Source organism: Poecile atricapillus, chromosome 1, assembly GCF_030490865.1.
Source record: "Poecile atricapillus isolate bPoeAtr1 chromosome 1, bPoeAtr1.hap1, whole genome shotgun sequence".
Lineage (NCBI taxonomy): Eukaryota > Metazoa > Chordata > Aves > Passeriformes > Paridae > Poecile > Poecile atricapillus.
The window spans coordinates 127,533,248-127,559,305 of record NC_081249.1 but is presented as its reverse complement, the minus strand read 5'-3'; the positions used below and the strand labels follow the sequence as shown (position 1 = coordinate 127,559,305).

Below are 26,058 nucleotides of genomic sequence, written 5' to 3'. Positions count from 1 at the left end.
GGAGCAAAGGCCACCCAGACTCAGAGTTTGCTGATGTGGAAATGGAATTATCTTTATAAAATCAGAAGCTTGCTCTTTGTGCCCGCACACCTGAAGGGGTCGCAGGCAGGATTTCTCTAGAACAAAGCGTTTAAAAAAACTAAACTCGATGTTGCCTTTGCGACTGAATTTTGGTTCATCCCCTTTTTACAGACAAAAGTCAAATAAACAAACAAACACCACCTGTGGGAGATGGAGGCTGCTCAGTGTCTCGCAGGGATTTTGGGAGCCGCTTGGAGGCGGTACAGGAGTCCTTTCCCTTGTGGAAAGCTATTTTCAATTATTCTGCTTCAAAGTTCGATATACAGAGAATGTGTGTTTATACAGAAATGTGTCTTTAGAAATAAATCTTTGTACGCGTCGCGCAGGCGGCCGGCGCGGGCAGCCCCGGGGTCCTTCCACCCTACGCGGCGCCCGCGCCCGGCCCCACGTGGCTCCCACGTGGTGCCGCGGGAGCGGAGCCGGGGGAGAAGTTCCGGGAGCCGCGGGAAAAGCTCCGGGAGCCGCGGCCATGCAGCGCCGCAAGGTGGACAACCGAATCCGCGTCCTCATCGAAAACGGCGTGGCGGAGCGGCAGCGGAGCCTGTTCGTGGTGGTGGGCGACCGCGGCAAGGACCAGGTAACGCCGGCCCGGAGGGGTGCGGGGTCTGTGGATACTGAGACCCAGCCGAGCTTGCCGCAATCCTTCAGTCCCTGCTCCTCCCTGCCTGCAGCAGGAGTTAAACCTGCACAGCCCCAGGCAGTGCAGGGGCCTGAGGGGCAGGGAACTCGTAGGGACGGAGGGGTTGTAAGTGGTGCGTGAGATTTTCCTTAGAGATCTCCTGCTGGGAAGCTCATGAACTTCAAATGAAACTCACGACAGCCTGGGGTTTGTGTGTTTGGTTTGGGTTTTTTAAACTGGGGCAAAGGATATTAAATTTTCTACCAGTTGGAGTTTTTTTCCCCTCGGTTCTGCCCTGAGCTGTGATGGTTTCTCTCTCGGGGTGGGCTTTGAGTCGTCTCGCAGATGAACCTACTCGGTGAAGTTCTGTGGAGGAAATTAGCTGTTAAACTCGTTTTTCTTCAGAGACTCTGGCCTCGTGTTTTTGGAGTGGGGAGGGGAAGAACAGCACGGCAAACCCATGATTTCGGATAAGTCAATTCACAGAATCACAGAATTGTTTGGGGTGGAAAAGCCCTCCCAGATCACTGAGTCCAGCAAGGCCAAATCACTCACTAACCCACATCCCCAGGTTCCATATCTATGTGGCTTTTAAATCCCTATAGAGATGACAGCCTGGTCAGGGAAGAAATTTTGCCTTGTATCCAACCTAAACCTCCCCTGTCACAGCCTGAGCCCATTTCCTCTCATCCCTTGTTCCTGGGAGCAGAGCCCGACCTGGCTGCCCCTTCCCATCAGGGATTTGTGGAGAGCAATGAGGTCCCCCCGAGCCTCCTTTTCTCCAGGCTGAGCCCCTTTCCCAGCTCCCTCAGCCACTCCTGGTGCTCTGACCCTTCCCCAGCTCCATTCCCTTCCCAGTACACCTTTCAGCCCCTCAGTGTCTTTCTTGCAGTGAGTGGCTCAAAACTGAGCCCAGGATTTGAGGTGTGGCCTCTCCAGTGCTGAGCAGAGGGGAACAATCACTGCCCTGGTCCTGCTGCTGTTCTCTTCTAACTGCTGTGTAACTGTTAATTCATTTATCTCCAGTTTGTGGGCAAATAAAATAAACTAATTATAAAAAACAAAAACTTGGAAAATAAAGAGTTATTCAGGTGGCAGTACAGGAATATTGGCATTATTTACTGATGGGTTCTGGCATCTCTCAGGTCTGGTTGTGTTCAGTGTTTTCACTGAAACACTCTGGAAAATCCATATGAATGGATTATCCATAAGAGACAAGCGCTAGGAACTGTGTTTAGCCTGGAATTATCAGTGTTAGTTCTGCCAGAGAAGGGAACTAAGGAAACAGGGGGTAAAATCCAGTGTCCTGCAGCCTTGGAGAAGGCACAGACACAGCTTCGCTCCATGCCAAGGAATCCCTCTGTTCTCCGCAGCAGAAATACAGCTGTAAAATGAAGTTTAGAAAAACTCTTTGCTTTTTGGTGTTCCCTGGGAGCTGTTTGTGAGTGCTGTGTGCTTTGACAGGTCGTTATCCTTCACCACATGTTGTCCAAGGCCACAGTGAAGGCCAGGCCCTCTGTGCTGTGGTGCTACAAGAAGGAACTGGGCTTCAGCAGGTGAGAGATCCCACGGGTGTCTTCCTGCTCTCTGGGGAGCCAGCACTGTAGGCTGAGGGATTTGGGTGTGAGGGGTAGCGAGGATTGTTCGTGGAGAAGCTGGGGGAAGTTTACTCTTCCAGGACTGAAATTTGGCTTCCGTAATAGAGTTGACACTGGCAGAGAGAGATACGTACAAAGAAAGTACCTCTGGTTTTTCTACTGTAGCTCTAACACTGACTCTACTGCCCTGGACCAAACCCTCCCTCACCTTTTTAAACTCACAACTTGGGTTCCTCAGTTGTTTAACCTCAGTCATATTTAGGACTGAGCTCTGCTTTCCCAAGAAAACTCGAGTAACAATTATTTTGCCCCAGCCACCGGAAGAAGAGGATGAGGCAGCTCCAGAAGAAGATTAAGAGTGGAACTTTGAACATCAAGGATGATGATCCCTTTGAACTGTTCATAGCAGCCACAAACATCCGCTACTGCTACTACAATGAAACTCATAAGATCCTTGGGAACACCTTTGGGATGTGTGTCCTTCAGGTGAGGAATTACTTGGCTCCCAAAAGGGCATTACAATAATCAATTGAAATGTTGCAGGAATAGTTTTTTTTGCTTCTGCCATTTCAGTTTTGGTGGCCTTGCTTATCCCTCAGGAGCTGTGTGAGGGCAAGGTGGCCTTATTGGTAGGAGTTGTGACAGGACATTGGTTAGTGCAAATCTAAGTGTGTGTTAAACATTGAGGAATAAAGTTTTTAGGCTTTCTGTGCCTTTTAGTAGGAGCCAGCTGCACTGCTGGACTCTGGGCAACTCTGAAGTTCTTCTCATTCCCCAGGATTTTGAAGCCTTGACTCCAAACCTGTTGGCCAGAACTGTGGAGACAGTGGAAGGTGGTGGAATTGTGGTGATTCTGCTGAGAACTATGAACTCCCTGAAGCAGCTCTATACCATGACCATGGTATGTGCAGTACAATGTGTCTGTTCTCTACCAGCAGCTACATTGAGGTGATGCTGAGTAGGTATTTATCGATTCTATTATGGGCTGTTATCTTCCTTCCATCATCTTTCCTGCTCCCTCATTCATCTGGATTTATTACACTCAGGCAGTCCTGGAATGCTGCTAATGTGGGTGTTTCACAGTAAAGTTGGAATCCTGTCTGGGATGTGCTTTGGCTGGAAATGAAGAAACAAGAGTGGGAAAGAAGGGGTCACAATCCTGTTCATGTCACTGTCACTGGTGCCCCTTCTCCAGATTGACATTTTCTTTCTGTTTTCTTTGCTTTTTCTTTCAGGACGTTCACTCTCGGTACAGGACAGAGGCCCACCAGGATGTGGTGGGGAGGTTCAATGAGAGGTGAGTGACTCAGAGTGCAAAGGATCTGGGCTGTCTTCCCAAGGAAAGCACCAGGAAAAATGTTGGATATTCCTGATAGGAAAACATCCCACAGGTTTGCAGTGGAACAGGCCTTTTTTGGAAGCTGAACTTGCAGCTCAGCTGTGGGTAGCTGTAAATACTCAGTGTTTAGAAGAGAGTTCAAATGAACCACTAGGCAGTGGTGCTGGTTTTTTTTATTGTGTTTTCTCTGCCTGCTCAGGTTCATTCTGTCCCTGGCCTCATGCAAGACCTGCCTGGTGATCGATGACCAGCTGAACATCCTGCCCATCTCCACCCATGCTGCAAACATCACTCCTGTCCCCCCGCAGTCCCAGGTCAGTGAGTGATCCCAGACCTTTTCCCTGGCAGAAATCCCTCTGAGTTTGCCACAGGGTGTTAAAGATTTCAAAACAGGGATTTTTTTTTTTTTTATTTCACCCTGATTTGTATCAAGGGATGGCATTGCAGAGAGCAGGCAGAACGTTCTGCAAAAATTATGTGGGTGAAGCTTGGGGAGCTGTTCTTCCTATACTCTGCTTATTTTTTCAAATTTTCTCTCCTGTCTCTTTTTGTGCTTGCCCATATTTATTAATTTTCCTGTACTGCTGCTCAGCTCAGGGAGGTGAAGCTTGATTGTGGTTGCATGGAGGGGTTTCAAGCTGATGGATACACGGGACAAGACAAATAAAAATACTTCTTTGGCAGTTGGAGGGTGGGAGAGTGCTTTGGAAATAAGTATGTTGCAGGCTCAGGACACAGCTGGAAGCTGTGGCAGTTGTTTCAGTTTCTGAGTTACACGTGTTACATTCCAGGAGAAATTCCCTGAGGATAATCTAGACACAATATTTGCACTGTTAGAAATGTATCCTTTTATCACTTCCAGTTGTAGACTGCAGTAAAGTGGAACCAATTTTAAGTAGAAATCTTGAAGCATTTGAACTGTGCTGTGTGGCCTAAGAAATAACCAGCACAGGTTCTGTCAGAAATGGTAAAAACATTCTAATAGGATGCTGATTTTGAAAAGAAAACCAAAATAAAGCAATCCCCTTTTATCATTAGAGCAGCACTGACAGCAGCACAAATGCTTATCTGTTGGCTGGAGAGGCTGGTGCTTTTGGAATTTTAAGTGACAACCAGGAAAATCAGCCTTCATTCCCATCTAAAACAGATTGTGTTTGTGCCCAAGTTTAATGTTTGGCTCTGAAAGTCTTGATAATATTTTGGTATTGGTGCTGCGGTAGTTCTTCCCCCTGCACAGTCACTTCATGTCACAGGTGTAACAAAGATCATGAATGTCCAAAGACTGAAAAATTAATAAAATTATTCAGAACACTTTTATATAATCTGTTTTTCCTAGCAATGCCATTCTCTAATTACTATGTACTGCAAAATCCTTCCCTTTTTTTCCTCCAAGCCTGGGGAGGTCAGGAGTTGGGAATGCCTTTGTGACCATTCTCCTTAAAAATGCCAGGAAATTTAAGTGTTAAATATATGTCTGGCCATATAAATTCTCATGTTTTTGTGGAATATGTTCTTCTTCTTATGGTAACTTTTCCTTCCAAATCCTTCTCTGCCTGACCTAAGGTGTCAGAAGATACCACAAAGGTAGGATTGTGCTGAAATGTCCTTGGTTCATCCTGTTGTGTGCCCGCAGGAGGAGAGCCTGCGGCCCCAGGACTTGGAGCTGAGGGAGCTGAAGGAGAGCCTGCAGGACACACAGCCTGTGGGAGTGCTGGTGGATGGCTGCAAAACCCTGGATCAGGTTGGTGTGCTGGCCAAAACTGAGGTTCTCTGGGCGTGGCAGGTCATGGTGTGACAAAAACTCACACACTCTTTTCTGGGGGTTTTCTGATCCTCAGGCAAAAGCAGTTCTAAAATTCATTGAAGCCATTTCTGAGAAGACCCTGAGGAGCACTGTGGCATTAACAGCAGCCAGGGGACGAGGGAAATCTGCTGCTTTGGGGCTGGCCATTGCTGGAGCAGTAGCTTTTGGGTGAGTGATCCCCCTCTTCCAATCCCCCAGGCCTTACCTGCATCCCTGAGTTTAAAAAAAAAACAAAACAACAAAACCAAGATGTCAGCATCTAATTTCCAGTCCTAAATCCCTCATTTTCAGTCTTGTATCTTTTGATTGCTCCATGCACTGTTGGTCAATTTTTTCTTAAAACTCAAAATAATCAGACATGAATTGAGATTAATTACTTGCAGGAATCTGCTGTGTTTTGGTTATTAGGTAAAGTCAACCCCTCCTATTAAAAACCCATTCTATTTAGTACCTACGTGGTAAAATTTTTTAGAAAAATCGTTCAGCTCTTGTTTTGTGTTTTTCTCTGCAGTTACTCCAACATCTTTGTCACATCTCCCAGCCCTGACAACCTTCACACTCTCTTTGAGTTCATATTTAAAGGCTTTGATGCACTGCAGTATCAGGTATGGGGAGCAGACTATTTTACAATACTTCCAAAGCATTCCTGCCCAGGAGGTTTTACACCTCATTTGTGCTTTTGGCTACATATATTTGCAACTAGCCTTTTTTTACTATGTTTTGTAAAAAAAGGAATCATGGTAGAGTTATGTTTCTTTTTCTGTTTTTAAGCAGGGTAAACCAGTTTCTATGTGAAGCAGATTTTAACATCAGTAAATAATTTCCCAGTTCTCAGGCCTTTGAAGCTTTTATAATAATTTTTGATTAAAACTTGAAATAACAGTGTTTGAGCATATTTTGATGATTATGATGATGGTAACTTATTTTTTTCTTAGATCTTGGCTTTTTGTATTGTTTAAAAATGTTATTTTCCAGGAACACCTGGACTATGAGATTGTTCAGTCCTTAAATCCAGAGTTCAACAAGGCAGTGGTCAGAGTGAATGTGTTCAAGGAGCACAGGCAGACCATTCAGGTAATTGACATTCATGCCTTTCCAATTTTTGTTCCTGGCTGTTGTTTTTGCCAGTGTTGAAGTTGTTTTGATTTTAAGCATGTTCATTCTGTGTGATGTGTAACTGTCCTGGTGGGTTTTGGTGTAGGGCAGATCTTTAGGGAGTGACTTCCTCAAAATACCTTTTCTCTTTCAGGATATAACTTGTAGATTACAAAGCTCCCTCATGGGTTTCTCCCAAAACAAAAGCAAAGGAAGATGAAAGGAGCAGTGCAGGAAGAGCTTTTAGTGATTAGATTTCCTCTATTTTCCTCACCTCTGCAGATGAATTTGTGTGAAATTGTGCTAAACAAGATGTGTGAGCCAGTCCTTGTTAGGGCAACATAAACCCTCTCCTGACTTTCTGTTTTTCCACATCTCAGTCTCTGGCTTGGTGTTTGAGGAGAGCAGGGACAGCAAAGAGCTTTCCAGGGCTTCAGCTTTGTGAATTCTGATGAAAGGCAGGCTGCTGCTGGCAGTGACCATGTCCTCTCGTTTGCAGTACATACACCCTGCTGATTCTGTGAAGCTGGGCCAGGCTGAGCTCGTGGTGATCGATGAAGCTGCTGCCATTCCTCTGCCCCTGGTGAAGAACCTGCTGGGCCCTTACCTGGTGTTCATGGCTTCCACCATCAATGGGTAAGGCTGGAGCAACCACTCTGTGCTGGGGCTTCCCCAGAGCTCTGGGTGGCTGCCTGGTTCCTCGCTTCAGCTTTTCTGTGTCCTGGTTTCCAGGTATGAGGGCACAGGTCGGTCGCTGTCCCTGAAGCTCATCCAGCAGCTCCGCCAGCAGAGCGCCCAGAGCCAGCTGACCCTGACAGCAGAGAACAAATCCACTGCCACTGCCAAGCTCACCTCAGGTACAACAACTCTGGGTTGTGTGTCACCGTGGCTGGGGCTGCTGTCAGCCAGATCCCATGGCTGTCCCACAATCCATGTGCTTTGCAGCTGTGGGAAAGGGCTTGTGTGGGGAAGTGATGGAACTTGGCTGGTTTTCCCTCACAAGTTTCAGATGGAAGGCTTTTAAGAGGTGAAAAATCAGCAACTGACAGATTTCTAATCTGGGAGCCCTTCGGAGCACAGGGATCCTGTGGGATGCTTGTCTGGCTGTGGCTTCCAGCACTGAATGTCCTTTGCAACCCTTGCAGCTCGCACGTTGCACGAAGTGTCCCTGCACGAGTCCATCAGATATGCCCCTGGGGACCCTGTGGAGAAGTGGCTGAATGATCTCCTGTGCTTGGACTGCCTCAACATCACCAGGATCATCTCTGGCTGCCCTTTACCAGACACCTGTGACCTGTATCCTCACTGAATGTTTCTTAGCCTGGCTGATAGCTGGTTCTGTAGCTGATGGGATAAGCTCAGCACACGATCTTTTCCTAAGACCTCACTCCTGGAGTTAAGCTCTTAGGGCACTGGTGGTGGTGTGTTGCCAGGACATCGCCAAACCCCAGTTTGCTGCAGAGACAACCTCAAGGAAGGGTTGCATGAAGGGAAGCCCTTGGAGTTTGGCTTGGAAAGGTTTATTTGTACAGATGAAGGATGTGAAAGCTGCAAACACTGCCCAACATCATTTATTCTTGTAGATTAAGCTGTGTCTAAGAGGACAAGCCAGTTTGTGGCCCAGATGTTGAAAATAAACAGGAAACTTTTTCCTGGTTTCCAAGGAGCTTTTTTTCCTTAATCCCTGTGTTTAGATACTATGTAAATAGAGACACACTCTTTTGTTACCACAGAGCATCAGAAGTTTTTCTGCAGAGGCTGATGGCCCTGTATGTGGCGTCACACTACAAGGTAGGGCTTGGACTTCTTCCATTCAATTTCAGTCCCAATTTCAGTGTGGAATCAGCTGAGGAGAGCAGTGTGTGTTATGACAGCCTGATTGAGATTTCTCGACAGCTTTTGTTGCTTCTTCTTGTGTACAGAGCTGTGTTCTTCTTTCTCTGAGATCTCTGTCTCAGTCCTGGCTGGACATACTGGATTTACAGATAATCTGGAATACTTTTGCCTTGAGAAAATGTGGAGACTAAAATTCCAAATGAGCCTCCAAGCTTGTCAGGATTTTATCAGTGCTGAACCTCATTTGCAGTTCTCTTTACCACGTTCTGGTGGCCTCAAGTTCAGCAGGAGCAGCACCATTATGAGACTCAAAAGAGTAATTAATTTCAAGGTTTCAAGATCAGGGATGATTTGTAAATGTGAGTGGGAAAGTCCCCTGAGTCTGAGTTCTAAAAATCCAAGGCTTATAAAAAACATTTAGGATCTGGTACTTAGGAGGTAAGAAGCTGTATGAAAATAGGAAGTTCAGGTTCATACATATTCGAGCACACAATTTCCCCTGAGGAAAACAGATGCTCTCTGGGGGTGTGACAGCATGAGTTCCAAATTTCTTAATAGCTCTAAATTTGGAACATAGAGGGATTGTTTAGAAATCAGCTGGACTTTGAAGCTCTCCTTATGGAATAACCATTTGGGTAACACTCTCAGGCACATTTTTGTGGCATTCTTGGGGTTGTCTTGTGCAGGGCCAGGAGCTGGACTCAATTCTGATGGGTCCCTTCCAACTCAGGGTATTCTGTGATTCTCTGGACAGTTTTTCATATTTCTGATGTCTTTACCCTCCAGAACTCCCCCAATGACCTCCAGATGCTCTCTGATGCCCCTGCCCATCATCTCTTCTGCCTTTTGCCACCTGTTCCACCCACCCAGAATTCGTTACCAGAAGTCCTGGCTGTTGTTCAGGTAAGAGAAGGACTTGAGTGTCAGTTTTGATCCTGTTGAGTAGGAGAAAGCATTTTATGTGTGTTCATGATTTGTGTCTTTCCTGGCAGGTGTGCCTGGAGGGAGAGATCTCCCGCCAGTCCATCATGAACAGCCTTTCCAGGGGAAAGAAAGCCTCTGGTGATCTTATTCCCTGGACCATTTCAGAGCAGGTGGGTGATTTAGCTGTGCACTCGCACCCAGGGTGTATTTCGTGTATTTCTTGTTTCCAGAGTGCCTAACTGTGTCCTTCAAATTGACTTTTTGTCCCTTGTGCAGTTCCAGGATCCAGATTTTGGGGGCCTCTCTGGTGGGCGTGTTGTTCGCATCGCCGTTCACCCGGATTACCAGGGGGTAAAGTACCTGGGACCCAGCTGTGGTGGTGCCATGGAAATGGCTCTCCAGGCAGAGCTCAGAAACAGGGAGAAAGAACACTGCAGTTCCTCCAGGTTTTAGCATTTTAAGCTCAGGGCACCAACCCAGTGCTCCCATCATCTAGGCAGCATGGGAGCATCCCAAGCTGCCATATACAGTCCAGATCCAGACATGTTTACTGTGACATTACCAAGTGTTTGGCATTTTCTGAGTGCCAGAGTAAAGCCCCAAGAATTATTACACAGCCCTGAACTACAAGGGTTGATGGTGACTTCAGGCACCCTGGTTCTGTACAGTCCTCCTCCCAAAAGCTGCCACATGGCCAAAAAGAGCATTTCTGCAGTGACTGAGTGATGTCTGCACTGCTGATTGTTAATAGGTTTTAAGGGGGGAATGTTGTTGCCCTGTGTTAAAAAATAGAAATTTCATTTTGCTTACAGTGTGTTTTGCTTCTTCACAGATGGGCTATGGCAGCAGAGCTCTGACTTTGCTGCAGATGTACTACGAAGGCAAATTCCCATGTTTGGAAGAAGAAACGGTTCAAAAGCCAAAAGAAATCACAACTGTGAGCAGTGAGGTATTTTTTTTTTTATTTTCTGTGCTCAGCTGTGTAATTTTCCCTGTAAGTCTCCACTCTGTAGGGAGGAAATACTCAGATTTGGTTTTCATACAGAAGAAGAGCTTTAATTTGCAGCTTTCTGTGGGCTGTGCTGCTAACCCATTCCCACTTTCTTTTCCAGACTGTTGGTTTGTTAGAAGAGGTTGTGACACCTCGGAAGGATTTACCTCCTTTGCTGCTCAAACTGAGCGAGAGACAAGCTGAGAACCTGGACTATCTCGGGGTGTCTTATGGCCTGACACCCAGATTGCTCAAGTAGGACATGGTTCTATTTCCCAGTTATATCTTGCCCTTCTAAAACAGATAATGAGCTTTACTTGCCCAGTTTTCCCAGGGTGTAGAAGTAATGACAGCCTGTGATAGGTAGGGAGTAGTTAAATTCTAATCCCTGTGACCTGTAGAAACTTGAGGTGCTGCTGACTTCAGAGCTGGTGGTTGTTTTCCTGACTGATGTAAATGCCTTTCACAGCACCTTGAAAGTTGGTGCATTTTTTGAAATCGCAGTCATAATTTTTCACTCTCCAGAGCTGGACTCTCAGTCAGGTGGGTGCTGTTCCTGCTTTCTGTCAGTGCTCATTTGCTCTGATTGTTGGAGTGTCTTAGAGACTTTTGCTTGTTCCTCTCCAGCTATCCTTGTAGAGCAGATAAATTGCATTTAACCACAATTTATTACTGTGTGGTCAACAGCTCCATGATTCTCAGTATGTTCCTTCCTTCTCCCAGGTTTTGGAAGCGTGCTGGATTTGTGCCAGTTTATCTGAGGCAGACCCCTGTAAGTACCACACTGTCCCTGAGTGAAAATCCAGCCCTACGGAAATCCCTGGGCATGTATTCTAGTAGAGTCTGTGAGAAGGGGTTTGGGGCAGGAAGGTTTGGTGAGGCTGCTTTTAGGGCTTGGTTTATGTTCATTTTTTTCCTTTGGGGCTATTGTTAAGGAGCAGAGTTTTAGGGTTGTGAATGTGGGCTTTGCACATAAAAATTCAGAGCTGTTGAGGGCTGTTAACATGGTTATTGGTAAAATAGCTGAGATTTACAAAATTCTAGAAGTTCATAGGTTTTCCATTAGGTAGAGGTGGTCAGTAGCAGCTGATGCATTTTTTGCTGATTTAGAAGATACTTCCCTTCCTCAGCTGAGCACAGAGTGCAAAAGGTTCATGGGGGTGATGGGAAATCCATCACAGAAGCACAGAATTGTATCTTATTTATCAGAATGACCTGACCGGGGAGCATTCCTGCATCATGCTGAAGATGCTCAATGAAGAGGACTCTGAGCAGGAACCTTGGCTCACTGCCTTTTGGAAAGGTAACTCTGATCCTGCTGACTCTGCAGGAGCCCTCTGTTTATAGTTCTAGAGGTCCACTGGGGTAATTAATTTTGTCTTCTTGCCCTGTAGATTTTAGGAGGCGCTTCCTTTCCCTGCTTTCCTACCAGTTCAGCACCTTCTCTCCCTCCTTGGCACTGAATATTCTACAGAACAAAAATATCAAACAGCAGCCCCAAGCACGTGAGTACCCTGACTGGGACAGCTGTAAGTGCATGACAGAACATGGCTGGAGCCTGGCACCTGCAATTTACTGTTTTCTCAGGATGTTCAACAGAGGAGAATCCTCTGGGAAATTCTTGGTACCTGTGTCTTGTGGGGTTTTAGTGCCTGTGTTGGTCAGAGAGGTTTTCTGCTGCAGCAAGGGAGCAAACCTCTTTTACAGCAAGACCAGTGAGAATTGTTAAAGACAAAGGAAAAATATTAAATACCTGAATAAATGCTAAAGACTGAGATCCTGGGTAGCTCTGAAGAACATTCCTGACCTTGCTGTCTTTTTCCCATCCCCACCAGCCATCAGCCGTGCTGAGCTGGAGTCCGTGTTCATCCCGTATGACCTGAAGAGGCTGGAGATGTACTCCCGAAACATGGTGGACTATCACCTCATCATGGACATGGTTCCCACCATTGCCAGGATGTTCTTCCTCAGCCAGATGGGAGATATCTCCCTCTCTGCTGCACAGTCGGTGTGTATGGATGGAGTGGAGCGAGGATTTGGGAAAAACACAGCGGGGGCAGTGGGGAATGTGTGTCTGTATTTGCTCTGTGACTGAAATACATCTTTTCCTCAGGCCCTTTTCCTAGGGATTGGCCTGCAGCATAAATCACTGGACCAGCTGGAAAAGGAGCTGGAACTGCCCAGCAGTCAATTGATGGGGCTCTTCAACAGGATCATCCGCAAAGTAGTGCAGGTGGGAGCAGTAATACAAGCCTTGGTCATGTGGGACAGTCATTCCAATATTAACAGAAAATAGGGCACTGAGAGAGAGCTGGATCAGAGCTGGGCATCCTTGATGCATCCCCAGTTACTTCTTGGCAAGGTGGGGAAAATCCCAGCTGGAAAACGTGTGGCAACAATTTAAATCACCATGGCAGGGGGTTTGGAGCTGGATGATCTTTAAGGTCCCTTCCAACCCAAATCACTTCATGATTCTGTGTAGTGATTTTACAGATAAAAGTGCCTATCTTATGGTTTTCAATGTTGAAATGCCTTGACCAGAATGCTGAGCAGACAAGCCCTGTTGCCTGAGCCATTGTTCAGAGCATTGGTGGCATCTCAGGTTTCCTTGGAAAAAAATAAAATTATTTTTCCAGTGTTATCTAGAGGTAGACTTGAAATCCAGTGAAATAATTGGAAAGTTTTGAATCTGCTTCCTGGTTTTCTTTCTCTCTAAGGTTCAGGATAGCAAAGCTTTGAAGTCTGGCATTAGGAGTTCATTGTAGAGGTGATAAATGGTGTTTTAAAAAACAAGTCTTACATGTGCTGGGTTATTTTATTTTCAGCTGTTCAACGCAGTCCAGGAAAAAGCTGTGGAGGAGCAGATGGCAGCAACAAAAGATGTCGTGATGGAGCCAACGCTGAAATCTTTAAATGATGATTTGGTAAATACAAACTTTATTCCTGGTTCATATGTAAGCACTTCTGGGAGTTTGCCTGAGGACAGAAACATTAAATTTTCTTGGATGGAAAGGGTTCCACACCATATCTGGTACTGTAAAAGAGTTAAAACCTGACAGGTTTGCATTATGTGCACCTGGAGTTGTGCTGCAATATGGGGTTTTCACAGAAAATTACAAGTTTGTGTGTACAAATAACATAAAAATGCAATTAGATAAAAGAGAGAAGCTATTCAAGACCAGCTGGTATTTGTTTTAGGAGATGCATTTGTGGGAAAAGGCATTTTCCTCCCACGAGAAAGTCATGGCTGCCCTCAGGACCTAATGCATCTTGTGCTGTCCTGTTGCAGGAGGAAGCTGCAAAGGAATTCCAAGAAAAGCACAAGCAAGAAGTGATGAAACTGAAAGAAATGGACCTTACACAGTAAGAATTCATCTGCCTGGGTCTCAAATCCAGTTTTTCCCTGAGTGGAATGCTGGGTGTTGCTGGGATTTGTGCACAAGGCTGTAGGTGCAGTAAACCATCAGTAAATGAGAACTAGTGTGTATTGTCAGCAGTGGGTAAAACATAAAAAACCCAAATCAACACAAAAAGAGCAACCAACCAGTGCTTTTACTTAAGTGTCAGCAGATTTCTGTCTTTCTGGATCAACAGGAGTTGCAGATGCCACTGATTGTCTCTCTTCTCTCTCCCCTCCCACGTTTTGTCTTATAAACACTGTTCACTGTGCTCATGTCCCAGGAAAGTTGTCTGGCTTGACTCTAAACTGATCTCTGTTAAATTTAGCAAAATAAATAAAAGCTTCTTTGAATGTTTGGTTGTCATGTTTGAAGAAAGGACAAGAGTGGATGTGATTTGAAGTGACTTGCCACATAAGGGAACACAAGTCACATAAGGGAAATAATACAACCAAAATGTTTTAAAATTAATTCCATTTTGTAGCATTGATAGTGTTACATACTGGACTGACTGAGTTTCCTTTTTCTCAGCCAGAAATAGATTTTTATTCTTCTCCGTGAGGAGAGAGAGATAAAAATCTATTTTGAATACTCTTCAATGCAGGTAATATAAAACTTCTGAGGATTTGTCCAACATTGTTCAGCTTTGTGGACAAGGCCTTATCTGTTCCAAATCTCCAAGAACTTGAGATGGAGAGCAGTCACTCCATTTTGTTACACAATTGCTTTGCCTCTTTAAATTCGGGTGTAATTTCCAGGGTGCTTGAACACCCAGACAAGGGCCACAGGACATGAGTTTATTTGAGTAGCAATTACTGTCTTTATTTCTCTTTTCAAAAGCAAGCTGCAGCTCTTCACGTTTCCCCAGACTGATTTATAAAAGGTGTCCCATGCCAGCTTTGCCAGCCTGACTTCGTGTATGTTTCCCAAATCGGATTTGGTTGGGTGCTGGCACAGTGGCTCTGTTTGCAGAGTAGAGTGTGCCTGACAGTAGAAACACCGTATTTTTATGGTTTTTTTTCCTTTGTGCTAACAATTTGACTTGATATTTCCTTCACCTCTCCCACTTAGGTACATTATCCAGGGGGATGATGAGGAGTGGAACGAGGTGCTGAGCAAAGCAGGACAGAACGCTTCTGTCATCAGCTTGAAAAGGTAAAGGAACTTGAAATATTCCAAAGATCCCTCTAGTCTTTCCTGCTGGCTTTGTTAAAATGTTTTCCAAAAGAGTGAAGCCTCAGGGTTCGCTTTTAAGCCTAAGTGAAGCCTAAATGCAGGTTAAGTGAACTCAGTGTCCTGGAGAAATCCTCAGTTTTCCTAGGGAAATTGGGGTGTGAGCAGCTGTAAGCTCTACTACCCAGTGCTTCTGTAAGGATAGTCTTCTCTTCATTAACTTGTTTAATTCTGACTTTATTGCTGATGATCTGGTCCTGATCCCACACAGAAGCCGGGACTGTTCCTCCCTTGGGTCACTCATTCCACGTGACTGCCCCATTTGCTTTGGGATCTAACACTAGGTGGGAGCCCCTGGAGGTGCAAATTCAGGGAAGAATTCTTTCAAGTGTGAGCTTGAGCCTGGAAAATGTCTGTGTTTCTGCAATTCCTTAATTTTTATCCATATTCTTTCTTCTGCCTTGCCCAGCATGTAATCTTCCCATATTTTTCCTTGGGGATTTATAGCTGAGACTTCCCTTCTCACTTATTTCTGCTTCCTGGGGTGCCTGCCAGCTCAAGTAACTAATTATCTGATCTCTATTCTGCCCTTTCATGTTTTTTTCCATGAATGCTGGAAGCTGTAAGTTTCCAAAAGCCTTCCAGGAAGGAGAGAGTCTTAGCAGTTGCTTAAAAAGATCAGAGCTTGGAATTCTGTTGTGTTTGCTTGAGACAGAGTCCAGTGCAGGGACAAAATTGAATGTTTAAAACTATCAGTGGTAGTTTCTCTTCTGGGTACTCTAAATTCCAGATGCCCCATTTAGGACAGATAAAGTTTTGAAAAATAAAGACAAGAGCTAAAATTTAAGATCTTCTGGGTTGGAGACTCTCAGGACACTATAAAATCTAAGTCAGGCTCTTGTTTTTGCTTTTTCTAGCACCAAGTTTAAATTTTCTCCCTCACTGCTATTTTACAACAAAAATTTCCCATGGCAATCCAGTGTATTTTTAACAGATGTTTTGTTCCTGCTTTCCAGTGAAAAGAAAAGAAAACTAGAAACAGCACGAGGACCCAAACAACAGAAGAAATTTAAGAAGACTAAAGATCTGAAGCAGAAGAGGAAGAAATGACTTAAAAGCCAACCAGTGAACTTGAATGAACAAGTGCTGGGTCTGTACTAGAGAAGACCTGTTCTCTAAAGCAAGAGACTATTTTGGAGGGAAGAAAAATCCTTAGAGGCATTTTTCAAGTGTTTGTATTGTGAGAAGAGCAGTGTTCAAGTGTTTGTGTGAAGATTTATATATGAAGTGTGACTGCAGAGTGTGAATGAGGGACTGGAATGCACTGGGATGTTACAAAGGTGCTTGAGCAGCTACAGCATTCCCATTCCAAGAGGGCAGATCAGCCTGTAAGCTTCCTGCATCTTAATGGTTCTATGGTTTATTAAACAAGAGTTTGGACAACAAAGGACAGAAATGTAACTCTACCTTAGCACTGCAGCACAGTGATCTCTGCAGCTGCTGGTTCTGGTAGTCCTTTGGAGCTTGAGGGGGCTTTTATGTACTTTGTGTTTGGGGCTGATCACTGCACACTCTGTCTCCCTGCTGTCCTAGAGCTGCCCCTTGGCTTTGGTGGAGAGTTTTGTGCTCTGGTTGCCAGAAATCAGATCTTCCCTTTGTGTGATCTTCTCTTTGAGCTCTGGGGGCCAATTGAGCAGCTCAGCAGCTTGGCAATAACTTTGTGCCAATCTGGAGCTAGGACTTGCTGTGACTCTGGGTCTGCTGCCTGTCAGACTCCAGAGGCTTCAAACCCAGGGCAAACATTTGCTATAGAGTGTCCCAATCCTAAATGCCCTGGTGCATTGCTCTAATATTCTTCTGGCTTTTTGCTGTGGGGGTTTGGAACAGAGACAACCCTGCAGCTGATGCACTGCTGTGTCATATTTACCTGCAGATCTCACAGCTCCTTTTCCTGGCAAATCCTAAGGAAACACTTCCTTTCTAGGTAAAGACAACTTTTCTTCTCTAGGAGGCTGATTTTAATTAAATACAGATTTTGCACAGCACAGCCTGTGCCTGACTGTGGTTTGGAAGCCTCTATGGTGTGCCACCACAGCTGGTGACAGTGGCACATCCCTGAGCAGGGACATCTGCAGCTGCAGCCCTCAGAGGGGCTGGGATCACCCAGCAGCACTGCCAGGGCTGTGGTGGTCGCTGGCTGCCCTGGACTGGCTCCAAAGGTCTTGGAAAAGGAGCAAACAGGAGGCAGGGAGTGTGAGGCTCTCGAGAGCTGTGGCCAGGAAGTGCACGGAAGAAAAGGTGAGTGTGAATTCTCCCTGGTTTTGCTGTTACTGTTAAAAATAGTGTTGTGCACCTTGAGATGGTCTGTCCTCTTTATTCCTTGGAGCCTTTTGGAGTGCTGGCCTGGATTTGGGAGGAGCCAAGTATCCTGGAGCTGTGAGGCTTTTCCTGTCAGAAACCCATGATGGGAATGTTTTCCTTGGCTGTCCCAAGGGGAAGGAGCAGTTTTGGAGTCTTTGCAGCCACAGGCTGGGGATGCATCCCCTGAAAACCTGTTCAGGATTGTTCATCTGAGTCTGCCTGTGGCTTCCAGGGACCCCTTCTGGAGTTCTGGATGTTCCAGTGCTGCTTTTTAAAGAAGGAATTCCAAACACAGTAAGTCAATCATTCAGTCTGAGCTGTCACAGTGGTGGGTTGTGAGGGGGAGGAAGGAGGGGTAGAGGGTGGTATCGAAGACATTCCCAACTGGAATTGGGGCCACGCACTTCAGACACCTTTACATGGGCATTAAAGGGCTGGTCCCAGTGCTCCAAGCCCTGTGGTGGAGGTGAGCATGGGACAAGGGGCAGATTACAAAAAAAAAAAAAAATAGGGAGAGGGAATGATTTAGAATTCCTGGCCTTCCCTTTTTAACAGAAATTTATTTTGAGGCCCAAGCTTAAAAAGCCTGGAACGTGTGATTGTTCCCAAGTGTCACACTTCCAGACTAGGATCTGATGGGGTTATAGTAGAACCATGAAAGGGGTTTGGTTGGAAGGTACCTAAAAGCTCATCCCATTCCAACCCCCTGCCCCAGGCTGCTCCAAGCCTCATCCAGCCTGGCCTTGGACACTTCCAGGGATGGGGCAGCCACAGCTGGGTAACAGGTAACAGATGAAGTGTCTGACTCCATTTCCCTTCCCAGCTGGGCAGCAGATGAGTGGGAACACTGCAGCAAAACCTGTTGGAATTCCAGCTTCCAGCTCCACATGGGGCACTACATCCAGCTGTGAGCACTCACCAGAACACTTTTGCCATGGATCAAGTCATCCCCTGCAGCAGGAAGTGTTCCATCCCCATGGATGCCCCTCCCACTGACCCAGGGTGTTTTCCACCTCCTTTGTCCCAGACAGGAGACACTGGCTGCTCCTCTCGGCAAGGGAAAGGCTCCTGTGCTTTTCCTAAAAACAGAACCCTTGGAATTAGTGCCCTGGAAACACAGACCGGTCCTTCCAGGGTCTTTGCCAGTATCAAATGAAAATGACATCCTGGTCCAGTGCATTTCCAGCAGGACTGGACACTCCTGGCCAAGGTGACCAGTGCATGGAAGTTGTACCTGGGACAATCCAGGGCGATTTCAAGTTGCATTCTTTCCATTGTGCAGAAGCTCCAATTCTTGTTGGCACCTCTTGTTTAAATGTCTCCCTGAAGGAGGAAGAGGTCAATCAGTCTTTTTAATGACCAGATTCCAGAGGCAGGGAAAACCAACCAGCATTCCCTGAACATCTCTATCACTTCTATGTCCACCTGCAACGAGTGGCTGAAGGACAGGAGCCAGCCCAGGACAGGCTCAGGGATGAGGCTTCCAACACAAATCATTCCAAGATGATTCCATAATGCATCCTGCATTAATTTTGCATTGTTTCCTCTCAAAATTAGATGATTTTTTTAAAGGAAAAAAATTCTAAAATTATTCCAGGAATAAAAAGGGGAGTTGTAAAACCTACAAGAATCATTCCTACATCCATCAAATAATTTTTAATTGGAAACTCCTTCCCTCATTTCTTTCCTTTTTTAGCTTTCCTGAGAATCCTGGAATTGTGATCCCACAGTTTCTCCAAGAGCTCTGCTGGGATTACTGGAAGGTTTGCTGTGCCAGAGAGCCAATGGGGGTTTAGAACACTGCATCCTCTGCATCTTTATCCCTTAATCAGGTTTTCCCAGAATGGCACTGTGGGAGAAGTTTGGAATTACTAGAAATGGATCAGGTACACATTTTTTCTCCACTGTTTTTCAGCTGTTTTTAAAGTCTTGGCATTGCCCTCAAATATGCCCTTGAGCAGTGCTGTGAAAGGATCTATCAGAGGAACATCCTGAAAAGGGGAAACCACCTCCAGCAGCAGCTGGAATGATCCCATTTCTGTTCTTACCTGGTCTCCAGGTGCTCATGCCAGAGTTCCCACCAGCCATTGCCATTCCTAAACAAGAGCTATGGGAGACATTTGTACTGTCCATGAGGGTGAGGAGGCAGTTTGGGATGTTCTTTGCTGTGGAATCAGACAACAGAGTGTAAATGATCTTTGTGGTTCCTTCCAAGCCAAACCAGCCCATGATTCCATGGTTATGATCAGCCCCTATCACAATTCCATTCCGGAAACATCCTCCCACTAACCCAGAATTTCCTTTTTCTGAACCACACTCGGGATGTGCTGCCGAGTGCCCGGGGTCGCCTCATAATTCCTTGGGACATCTCAGCATTCCCTGGGATGCCTGGGACGTTTCAGCATTCCCGGGATGCCCCGGCATTCCCGGGATGCCCCAGCATTCCCGGGATGCCGTTCCACACCGATCCCGGGCTGCAGTGCTGGGCGCTCCCCACGAGGCGGCAGCACCGGGCGCTGCAGCCCCGGCCGGTCCCGGTGTCCCGGGAATGGCTGCGGCTTTAACTCGCCTGACGGGGAAAAAATCCCACTGCTCCCCTTTATTCCACCCTCAAAAGTACAGCATCCCAGCACATCCTGAGCCGGAAGGGACCCACAGAGAGCACCGAGTCCAAATCCTGACCCCGCCCAGGACATCCCAAGAATTCCCCCCTATGCCCGAGAGCCTCGTCCAGACGCAAACTCTTCCCCCAAGATCCAGAAAACAGAACTGGGCTGGGAGAGGGATGACGACGGAGGTTTTTTTACATATGTATCTCGTTATACGATCGTTCTATAGAAGCGCTATGTATCGTTATTGGTAATCCTACAATTAATACGTCCCTTATATCTCGCTGTACATCGTCAGACGTCGCCTTCACGGCGGCGACTCCAGTGACCGAGGGAAGCCCCGCCTGACCCTCCGCTCCCATTCCCGCAGTCAGCCCAGGTTTCCTTCCCGGCTCTACCCCCGGATTCGCGCAGCAGTCTCAGGTGTCTCCTTCCATAAAGCAAATTATTCACAGCAACACCGAGCCAGCCCGAGCTGGTCCCTCCGAAGGGCACCGATCTCCTCTTCATTCTGACCCCAAACTGTGCATTCTCTCCTCTGTGCATTAATTCAGATTTTACCCCAAAATGTTCATTTTGGCCCCTAGAGAATCCGCCCCAGAGCGACGCCCCGGGCCCCGCAGCTCCCGCTGCTGCATCCTTCCCTCTCCGTTCCCGTGGACGGGACAGCGATCCCTGTGCCGGGACACCCATGCATCCCTGTGCCGGGACACCGATCCATCCCTGTGCCGGGACACCCGTCCATCCCTGTGCCGGGACACCCGTCCATCCCTGTGCCGGGACACCGATCCCCCGCGGCCCCCGTTCCCCGCTCACTCCGAGCCCGGAGCAGCCGCCCCCCGTGCCCCCGGCCCGGCCCCGCTGCTCCCCGGGCTCCACCACGATGTCCTGAGTTTGGTCCCAGAAAAAAAAACTCGGGTTTTATTTCTGAGCTCGGATTTGCAGCACTTGTCCCTCCGCCCGCGGGGAGCCCCCAGTGCGATGGTCGGGCAGTGCTTGTGAAGCGCCTGGGGGGACCCGCCGAGCTCCCCAGGTGTGGGGATCCAGCGAGGGCAGGGGGCGCCGGGCTGCGGCCCTCTGGGCTTTATTCTCCGGCGCCCTGGGAGCGATGGGGGGAATGAAGAGGGGAGGGAGAGGAGGGGCAGGAAGGAGGGAATAAGGGCAGAACGAAGGAGGGGTAGAGGGAGGTACAGGATGGGAGCCCGAGGCCCCCGTGCTTCACCTGGGCCCCTCCGGAGGAGCCCGGGCCGAGCGCTGAACGAGCAGAAGAGGCTGGGGAGGCTCCCGGGGGTTTAAATCCCCTCGGTCCCGGCACCCGGCAGGCGCCGCCTCGCCCCGTCTGGGGCCGCTGGCCCCGGGATGCGCCGGGAGCATGGCTTTATCCTGCTCGGCATCACCTGTCCGTGCCTGCAGGGAGATGGGAACTGCAGCAGGAAGTGTTCCATCCCCATGGATGCCCCTCCCACTGACCCAGGGTGTTTTCCACCTCCTTTGTCCCAGACAGGAGACACTGGCTGCTCCTCTCGGCAAGGGAAAGGCTCCTGTGCTTTTCCTAAAAACAGAACCCTTGGAATTAGTGCCCTGGAAACACAGACCGGTCCTTCCAGGGTCTTTGCCAGTATCAAATGAAAATGACATCCTGGTCCAGTGCATTTCCAGCAGGACTGGACACTCCTGGCCAAGGTGACCAGTGCATGGAAGTTGCACCTGGGACAATCCAGGGCGATTTCAAGTTGCATTCTTTCAGATTCCATTGTGCAGAAGCTCCAGTTCTTGTTGGCACCTCTTGTTTAAATGTCTCCCTGAAGGAGGAAGAGGTCAATCAGTCTTTTTAATGACCAGATTCCAGAGGCAGGGAAAACCAACCAGCATTCCCTGAACATCTCTATCACTTCTATGTCCACCTGCAACGAGTGGCTGAAGGACAGGAGCCAGCCCAGGACAGGCTCAGGGATGAGGCTTCCAACACAAATCATTCCAAGATGATTCCATAATGCATCCTGCATTAATTTTGCATTGTTTCCTCTCAAAATTAGATGATTTTTTTAAAGGAAAAAAAAATTCTAAAATTATTCCAGGAATAAAAAGGGGAGTTGTAAAACCTACAAGAATCATTCCTACATCCATCAAATAATTTTTAATTGGAAACCCGTTCCCTCATCTCTGTCCTTGTTTTGCTTTCCTGGAAGTCCTTATGATCCCACAGTTTCTAGGTGTATTTCCCTCCCCCAAAAAGGGATGAAAACATCCTGATGCATTCGGGGAAAGATTTTTTTATTTGAAAGAACGACAAAAAGCCGAGAGATGGCCTTGGACACTAGGAATGAACAGCCTCCCCACTCCCTCTCTCCAAACCCTGTGCAGATGGGGCTGGGAATGCCGGAAGGAGCCGGGTGTGCCTCTAATTGCAGAGCGTGCCTTTAATCCCGGGCTAAGGCAGCTCAGCCGTGCGAGCCTGTCCCAGCGCGGGGACAGGACAGGTCCCTGCACATCCCAGCACCCAGGTACATCGGTCCCCGGCCTGTTCCACACCCTCCAGGTCGGTGTCTCACCATTCCAGATTGCTGATCCCACTGCAGCAGGATCTCTCCCTCCTCTCCCACGGCCAGAATCTGCCCGCAGTGCCGGGGTCCTGTGGCTAATTGGAGGCAAATGTGGCAGCCACGTCTGGCTGAGCAGCTCCCTGCAGGTGGCGGCGAGATGTGACCTACTTGTCACTGGAATCATCCCGCCCGCTCCGAGAGCGCTGAGCTCTTCTGACAGCTGGAGCCAGCTGACCCCTGCCATGTCCTGGGAGGAAGCAGCACCAGGGAAGATCTCGCATCCCAGAGCAGTGTGAGGGAGAAAGGAGCCGTCTGGGAAGCTGTGTCCTCTCCGTTGGGCCCTGGAGATATTCCCTTGAGAGTTTTTGACTTCCAGAGCTGGATTTTTGTTTGCCTGTGCACCTGGCACTCAGAGGCCTGCCTTGGGGAGGGCCCTGCTGCGTGGTTTCTGTGCAGGGCTTCGCGTGGGTGCGGGGGCCGTGGATGGAGACAGATGGAAAGGGACTCAGGAAACCTCCTCCTGCCTGAGCTAGGCACGGAGACATCACCAGGGGAAATCCTGTGCCTGGAACAGCAAGAATAGGGATGGCACTGAGGTGACTCCAGCTCTGGGCTGTGTCGCTCCTTTTTCCTCGCTCTGCTGTGGTTTTTCATCACTATCACAAGACACCTTTTTTCTGCCCTTCTTTTTCTTGAGCAGATAATGCCAAATACAGCATTCTGAGGATTAATGGATCCCGCAGGCTCCAACCCTGCCCTTTGGGGAGGCAGATGCAGCTTTGGAGCCCTCTCCCCTGCCACAAGCAGTGTGACAGCAGCCTGCTGCCCCATTCCTCAGGGGAGTCTCCTGCCTCCTCCCTCCGTGTCCCCCGGCCGTGGGCAGGTGCAGGAAGCAGTGTCTGCCTGCCCAGGCAGCATTTGGAAAGGGCAAAGGGCCTGTGAGTGCTGCTGCTGCATTAGCCAGGGCCTGCCTGCTGTGCAAAGCCTTATTAGAGCAAAAAAGGCTTTATTTCAGACTGGAAGTCATCAAGCCTGTTCAGGCAGATGTTTGCTTCCTCTGCTCCCTGGAATGATGTCATTATGGCCAGCAAAGTTCTGTGCTTCCCCAGCGCTGGGCAACTACTCCGGTACTTTGGTACTTTCTCAGGTTCCCCAGGCAGCACTCTATAAAATACAGGCAGTGTACAACTGGTTTCACAAGGAATTTCTGTTTAGCCTACTTACTAAAGTGCTCCAAAGGGAATCTGAAGAGTCTGTATTCCATGATTCTTGAGCACAAGTTACTGTTTATGCTGGCAGGTTTCCAAATAAAGAGAAAAAAAGAAAAAAAAATATATATATATTTCTGGGTCAAATTCTCGCTCTTAAGCTTTTGTACTTCTTACCTCTTGGATGAGTCCTGTGCTCTGACATCCAAGAGCTCCTCCCACAGAGCACCAACCCGAGCCTTTCTGGCCTTTGGGATCCTGAGGTGACATGGAAGGGAAGGATCACCTGCTTTTTTTTTTAAGTACCTCTGCATAAGACTTGCTTTAACCCTCACTGTTCTTCCTACTGCAGAGAAAAATCCTGGAATTACGGATTTTTTGGACACTAGCATTTGCTGCTTTCTGCTGGAAAGCAGGTAATCTTATTCCAGCTAGGAAAAAATGCAAGTTAAACTTTTTAACTTCACAAAAATGTCTGAGCCCAGGAAGGGGAAATGAATGCCTCTGTATCCCTAAATTTACGTATATTTACACCAAAATCAATCTAAGATGCTTCAACTGCAACAGCCTTTTCCACATAAATGTCTTTAAATCTTTGTGGGGTTTTTTTTGGTTGGTTTTTTTTTTCTGTTAGAGGAACAGAATAAATAACAGCACCTGTGTATTTTAAAATTATGTTGTTAATAAAATCCCAGTACATTTACATAAATGACAACATTAATGTACAATTAAACAAAGCATTGTAATATTACAGCAACAAAAGAGGACCTACATATTTGTACAGATAGCTGGAGCAGCTACTTGAAAATACTTTCCAAAATAAAGCCTTTTGTGGCATTTCTCAGTGATAATTTTGACCCCCCTGTATGGCTTTCTGTAATAAATAGGGTTATTGGAGCTGGTGATGTTCAGCAGATGTGTACATAAAGCACAAAGGGAGTGTGCCCTGACCAACCTGTCTGTCAGCTGACTAAAAATCCTTATCCATGCATGCAATTTGCCTCTGTGTAAATCCTTTAGGAACAAGGCCATGTCAGATTTTGATGGATTTGCTGGGAGATGCTGGTGGTTCCTTCTCCTTCCCTTTATCTAAAGTGTGTCTGTGTTGTTCTTTGGAGCCTGGGCCCAGCTGAGCCTCCTCCTTCCACTGTGTTTAAATACAATAGGAATAAATTGTTGAATTTCTAGTAAGGAATAAATAGTTCTCCACTGAAAACTTGGTTTCCTCTTGTTCACCCATCTACAACAAATGGAAGTGTCCTGGCAAATGGTATTTGGTGGGTACTTAGCAAAACTCAGTGGGAATAGCTGGAGGTCTTTCCTTAATCCCAACCAGCTCCAGAGAGAGAACAAAGCACTGAGATGGACATTTCTGGGAGGCCAGGGAAGGCTTTTATTGCTGTTTTTGCAACTGGGCAGTTTTTTCAGCCCAGTGCCAAGCTCCCACTACACCTGAGCCTTCTACAAAGTGTCTTTTGTGATGTCAGGTCTCACAGGTAATGCTCAGAAACAGGCTTTTAAGGTGAAAATGACTGACACTATCAGACCTTGACAGCAAAAGGGTAGACAGTATTTTTCCTTCTCCTCAGAACAGATCTAGATTAACAACTGGCACAGTGAAACTGCATTTAAAAACACTCAAACCCGCAACTCTCCCCTCCCTGCCCCAGCTCAGCTCTTCATATTAAGCTTAAAGAGTAATTTCAGTGTTAGTATTAGCTTCTACTGAGCTTTGAACATACAAAACTGCTCTCTCAAGGTGCAAACAGTTTTGGGGGAAGTTTCTATCGGTCTGTTGTGATGTACAGATGCTGGTACTACTGAGGGGAAGTACTTTGTGTCCAGACAGATGGCTCGTGGGATGGGCTTTAGGATCAGGGAACTCCTTCCAGGCAGCCTTTTTACAGGGAAAACATCTGTGTGGATGAACTTAAGCCCATGTATTAGTGCTGGGCTTAGTTCAATTGCCTCTCTCTGCACAGCCTGGCGCCGTGCTCATGGAAAAGGCAGCGCTGATCTCTGTGGTTCGGGTTCTCCCCTTGCACCCTCAGCTGATGTTTGGGCTGTGGCAGTGTTGTTTGTGTGACAGTGTTGCTCCTGGCGCAGCAGCAGCAGCACAGAGAAGCCAGCTCCCCCTCCTTCAGCAGCAGGGGGTGCCTGTTCCAGGGCACTTTCAGGAAGATGCAGAAGACAAACAGCCCCAGTGACGCTCCACCGTGGTTTGCCAGCACCGATCCTGCCTCACACCCTGGATGTAACGTACACGGAGTGCAGGCGGCCAGCCAGGGCTGCCTGCAGGTCCCTCAGAGGGTCCAGGCCCTGCACTTTGCTGTTCCTGCCATAGATGAGCTGCTTGAACGAGTCCAGCTCCAGGAGGGAGCTCATGTGCTTGAGGAAGAAGCCCTCGCAGAAAGAGGCCAGTTCTGGTGCATTGTGAATCTGAGGAAGACAGCAGGATTATTAACCCCTTCCATCCCTG

At 47.4% G+C, this 26,058-nt stretch overlaps 2 protein-coding genes across 3 annotated transcripts in view; one reads left to right on the top strand and one right to left on the bottom strand.

Annotated features, from left to right (window-relative positions):
- The first annotated feature begins 488 nt into the window (after positions 1 to 488).
- On the top strand, positions 489 to 16,305 carry NAT10 (N-acetyltransferase 10). Its single transcript, XM_058861656.1, has 28 exons — positions 489 to 658; positions 2,165 to 2,256; positions 2,613 to 2,784; positions 3,077 to 3,199; positions 3,534 to 3,595; positions 3,837 to 3,951; positions 5,271 to 5,378; positions 5,476 to 5,609; positions 5,953 to 6,046; positions 6,417 to 6,515; positions 7,036 to 7,172; positions 7,269 to 7,393; positions 7,682 to 7,832; positions 8,231 to 8,327; positions 9,159 to 9,275; positions 9,365 to 9,466; positions 9,573 to 9,647; positions 10,129 to 10,245; positions 10,409 to 10,542; positions 11,011 to 11,059; positions 11,497 to 11,590; positions 11,682 to 11,792; positions 12,123 to 12,295; positions 12,401 to 12,520; positions 13,113 to 13,211; positions 13,577 to 13,650; positions 14,757 to 14,840; positions 15,875 to 16,305. Exons 1-28 carry the CDS (start codon positions 551 to 553, stop codon positions 15,966 to 15,968), a joined length of 3,060 nt encoding a protein of 1,019 aa, XP_058717639.1. The 5' UTR covers positions 489 to 550; the 3' UTR covers positions 15,969 to 16,305.
- Positions 16,306 to 22,094: 5,789 nt separating this feature from the next.
- ABTB2 (ankyrin repeat and BTB domain containing 2) overlaps positions 22,095 to 26,058 on the bottom strand; it is a 115,387-nt gene continuing 111,423 nt past the window's right edge. For both annotated transcript variants that reach the window (XM_058828304.1, XM_058828312.1), the window contains one exon: positions 22,095 to 26,018. In XM_058828304.1, the coding sequence (XP_058684287.1) occupies positions 25,821 to 26,018 (198 nt within the window). In that variant the 3' untranslated portion in view covers positions 22,095 to 25,820. The remainder of the gene's footprint in view (positions 26,019 to 26,058) is intronic.

What these genes read in the sequence shown, in the direction of transcription:
- NAT10 (XM_058861656.1), top strand. Translation starts at nt 551, where the DNA reads ATGCAGCGCCGCAAGGTGGACAACCGAATCCGCGTCCTCATCGAAAAC. An exon ending in AGCTCTATACCATGACCATG is followed by an intron (nt 3,200 to 3,533) that starts GTATGTGCAGTA and finishes TTTTTCTTTCAG; the next exon opens with GACGTTCACTCTCGGTACAG. An exon ending in GCTCACTGCCTTTTGGAAAG is followed by an intron (nt 11,591 to 11,681) that starts GTAACTCTGATC and finishes CTTGCCCTGTAG; the next exon opens with ATTTTAGGAGGCGCTTCCTT.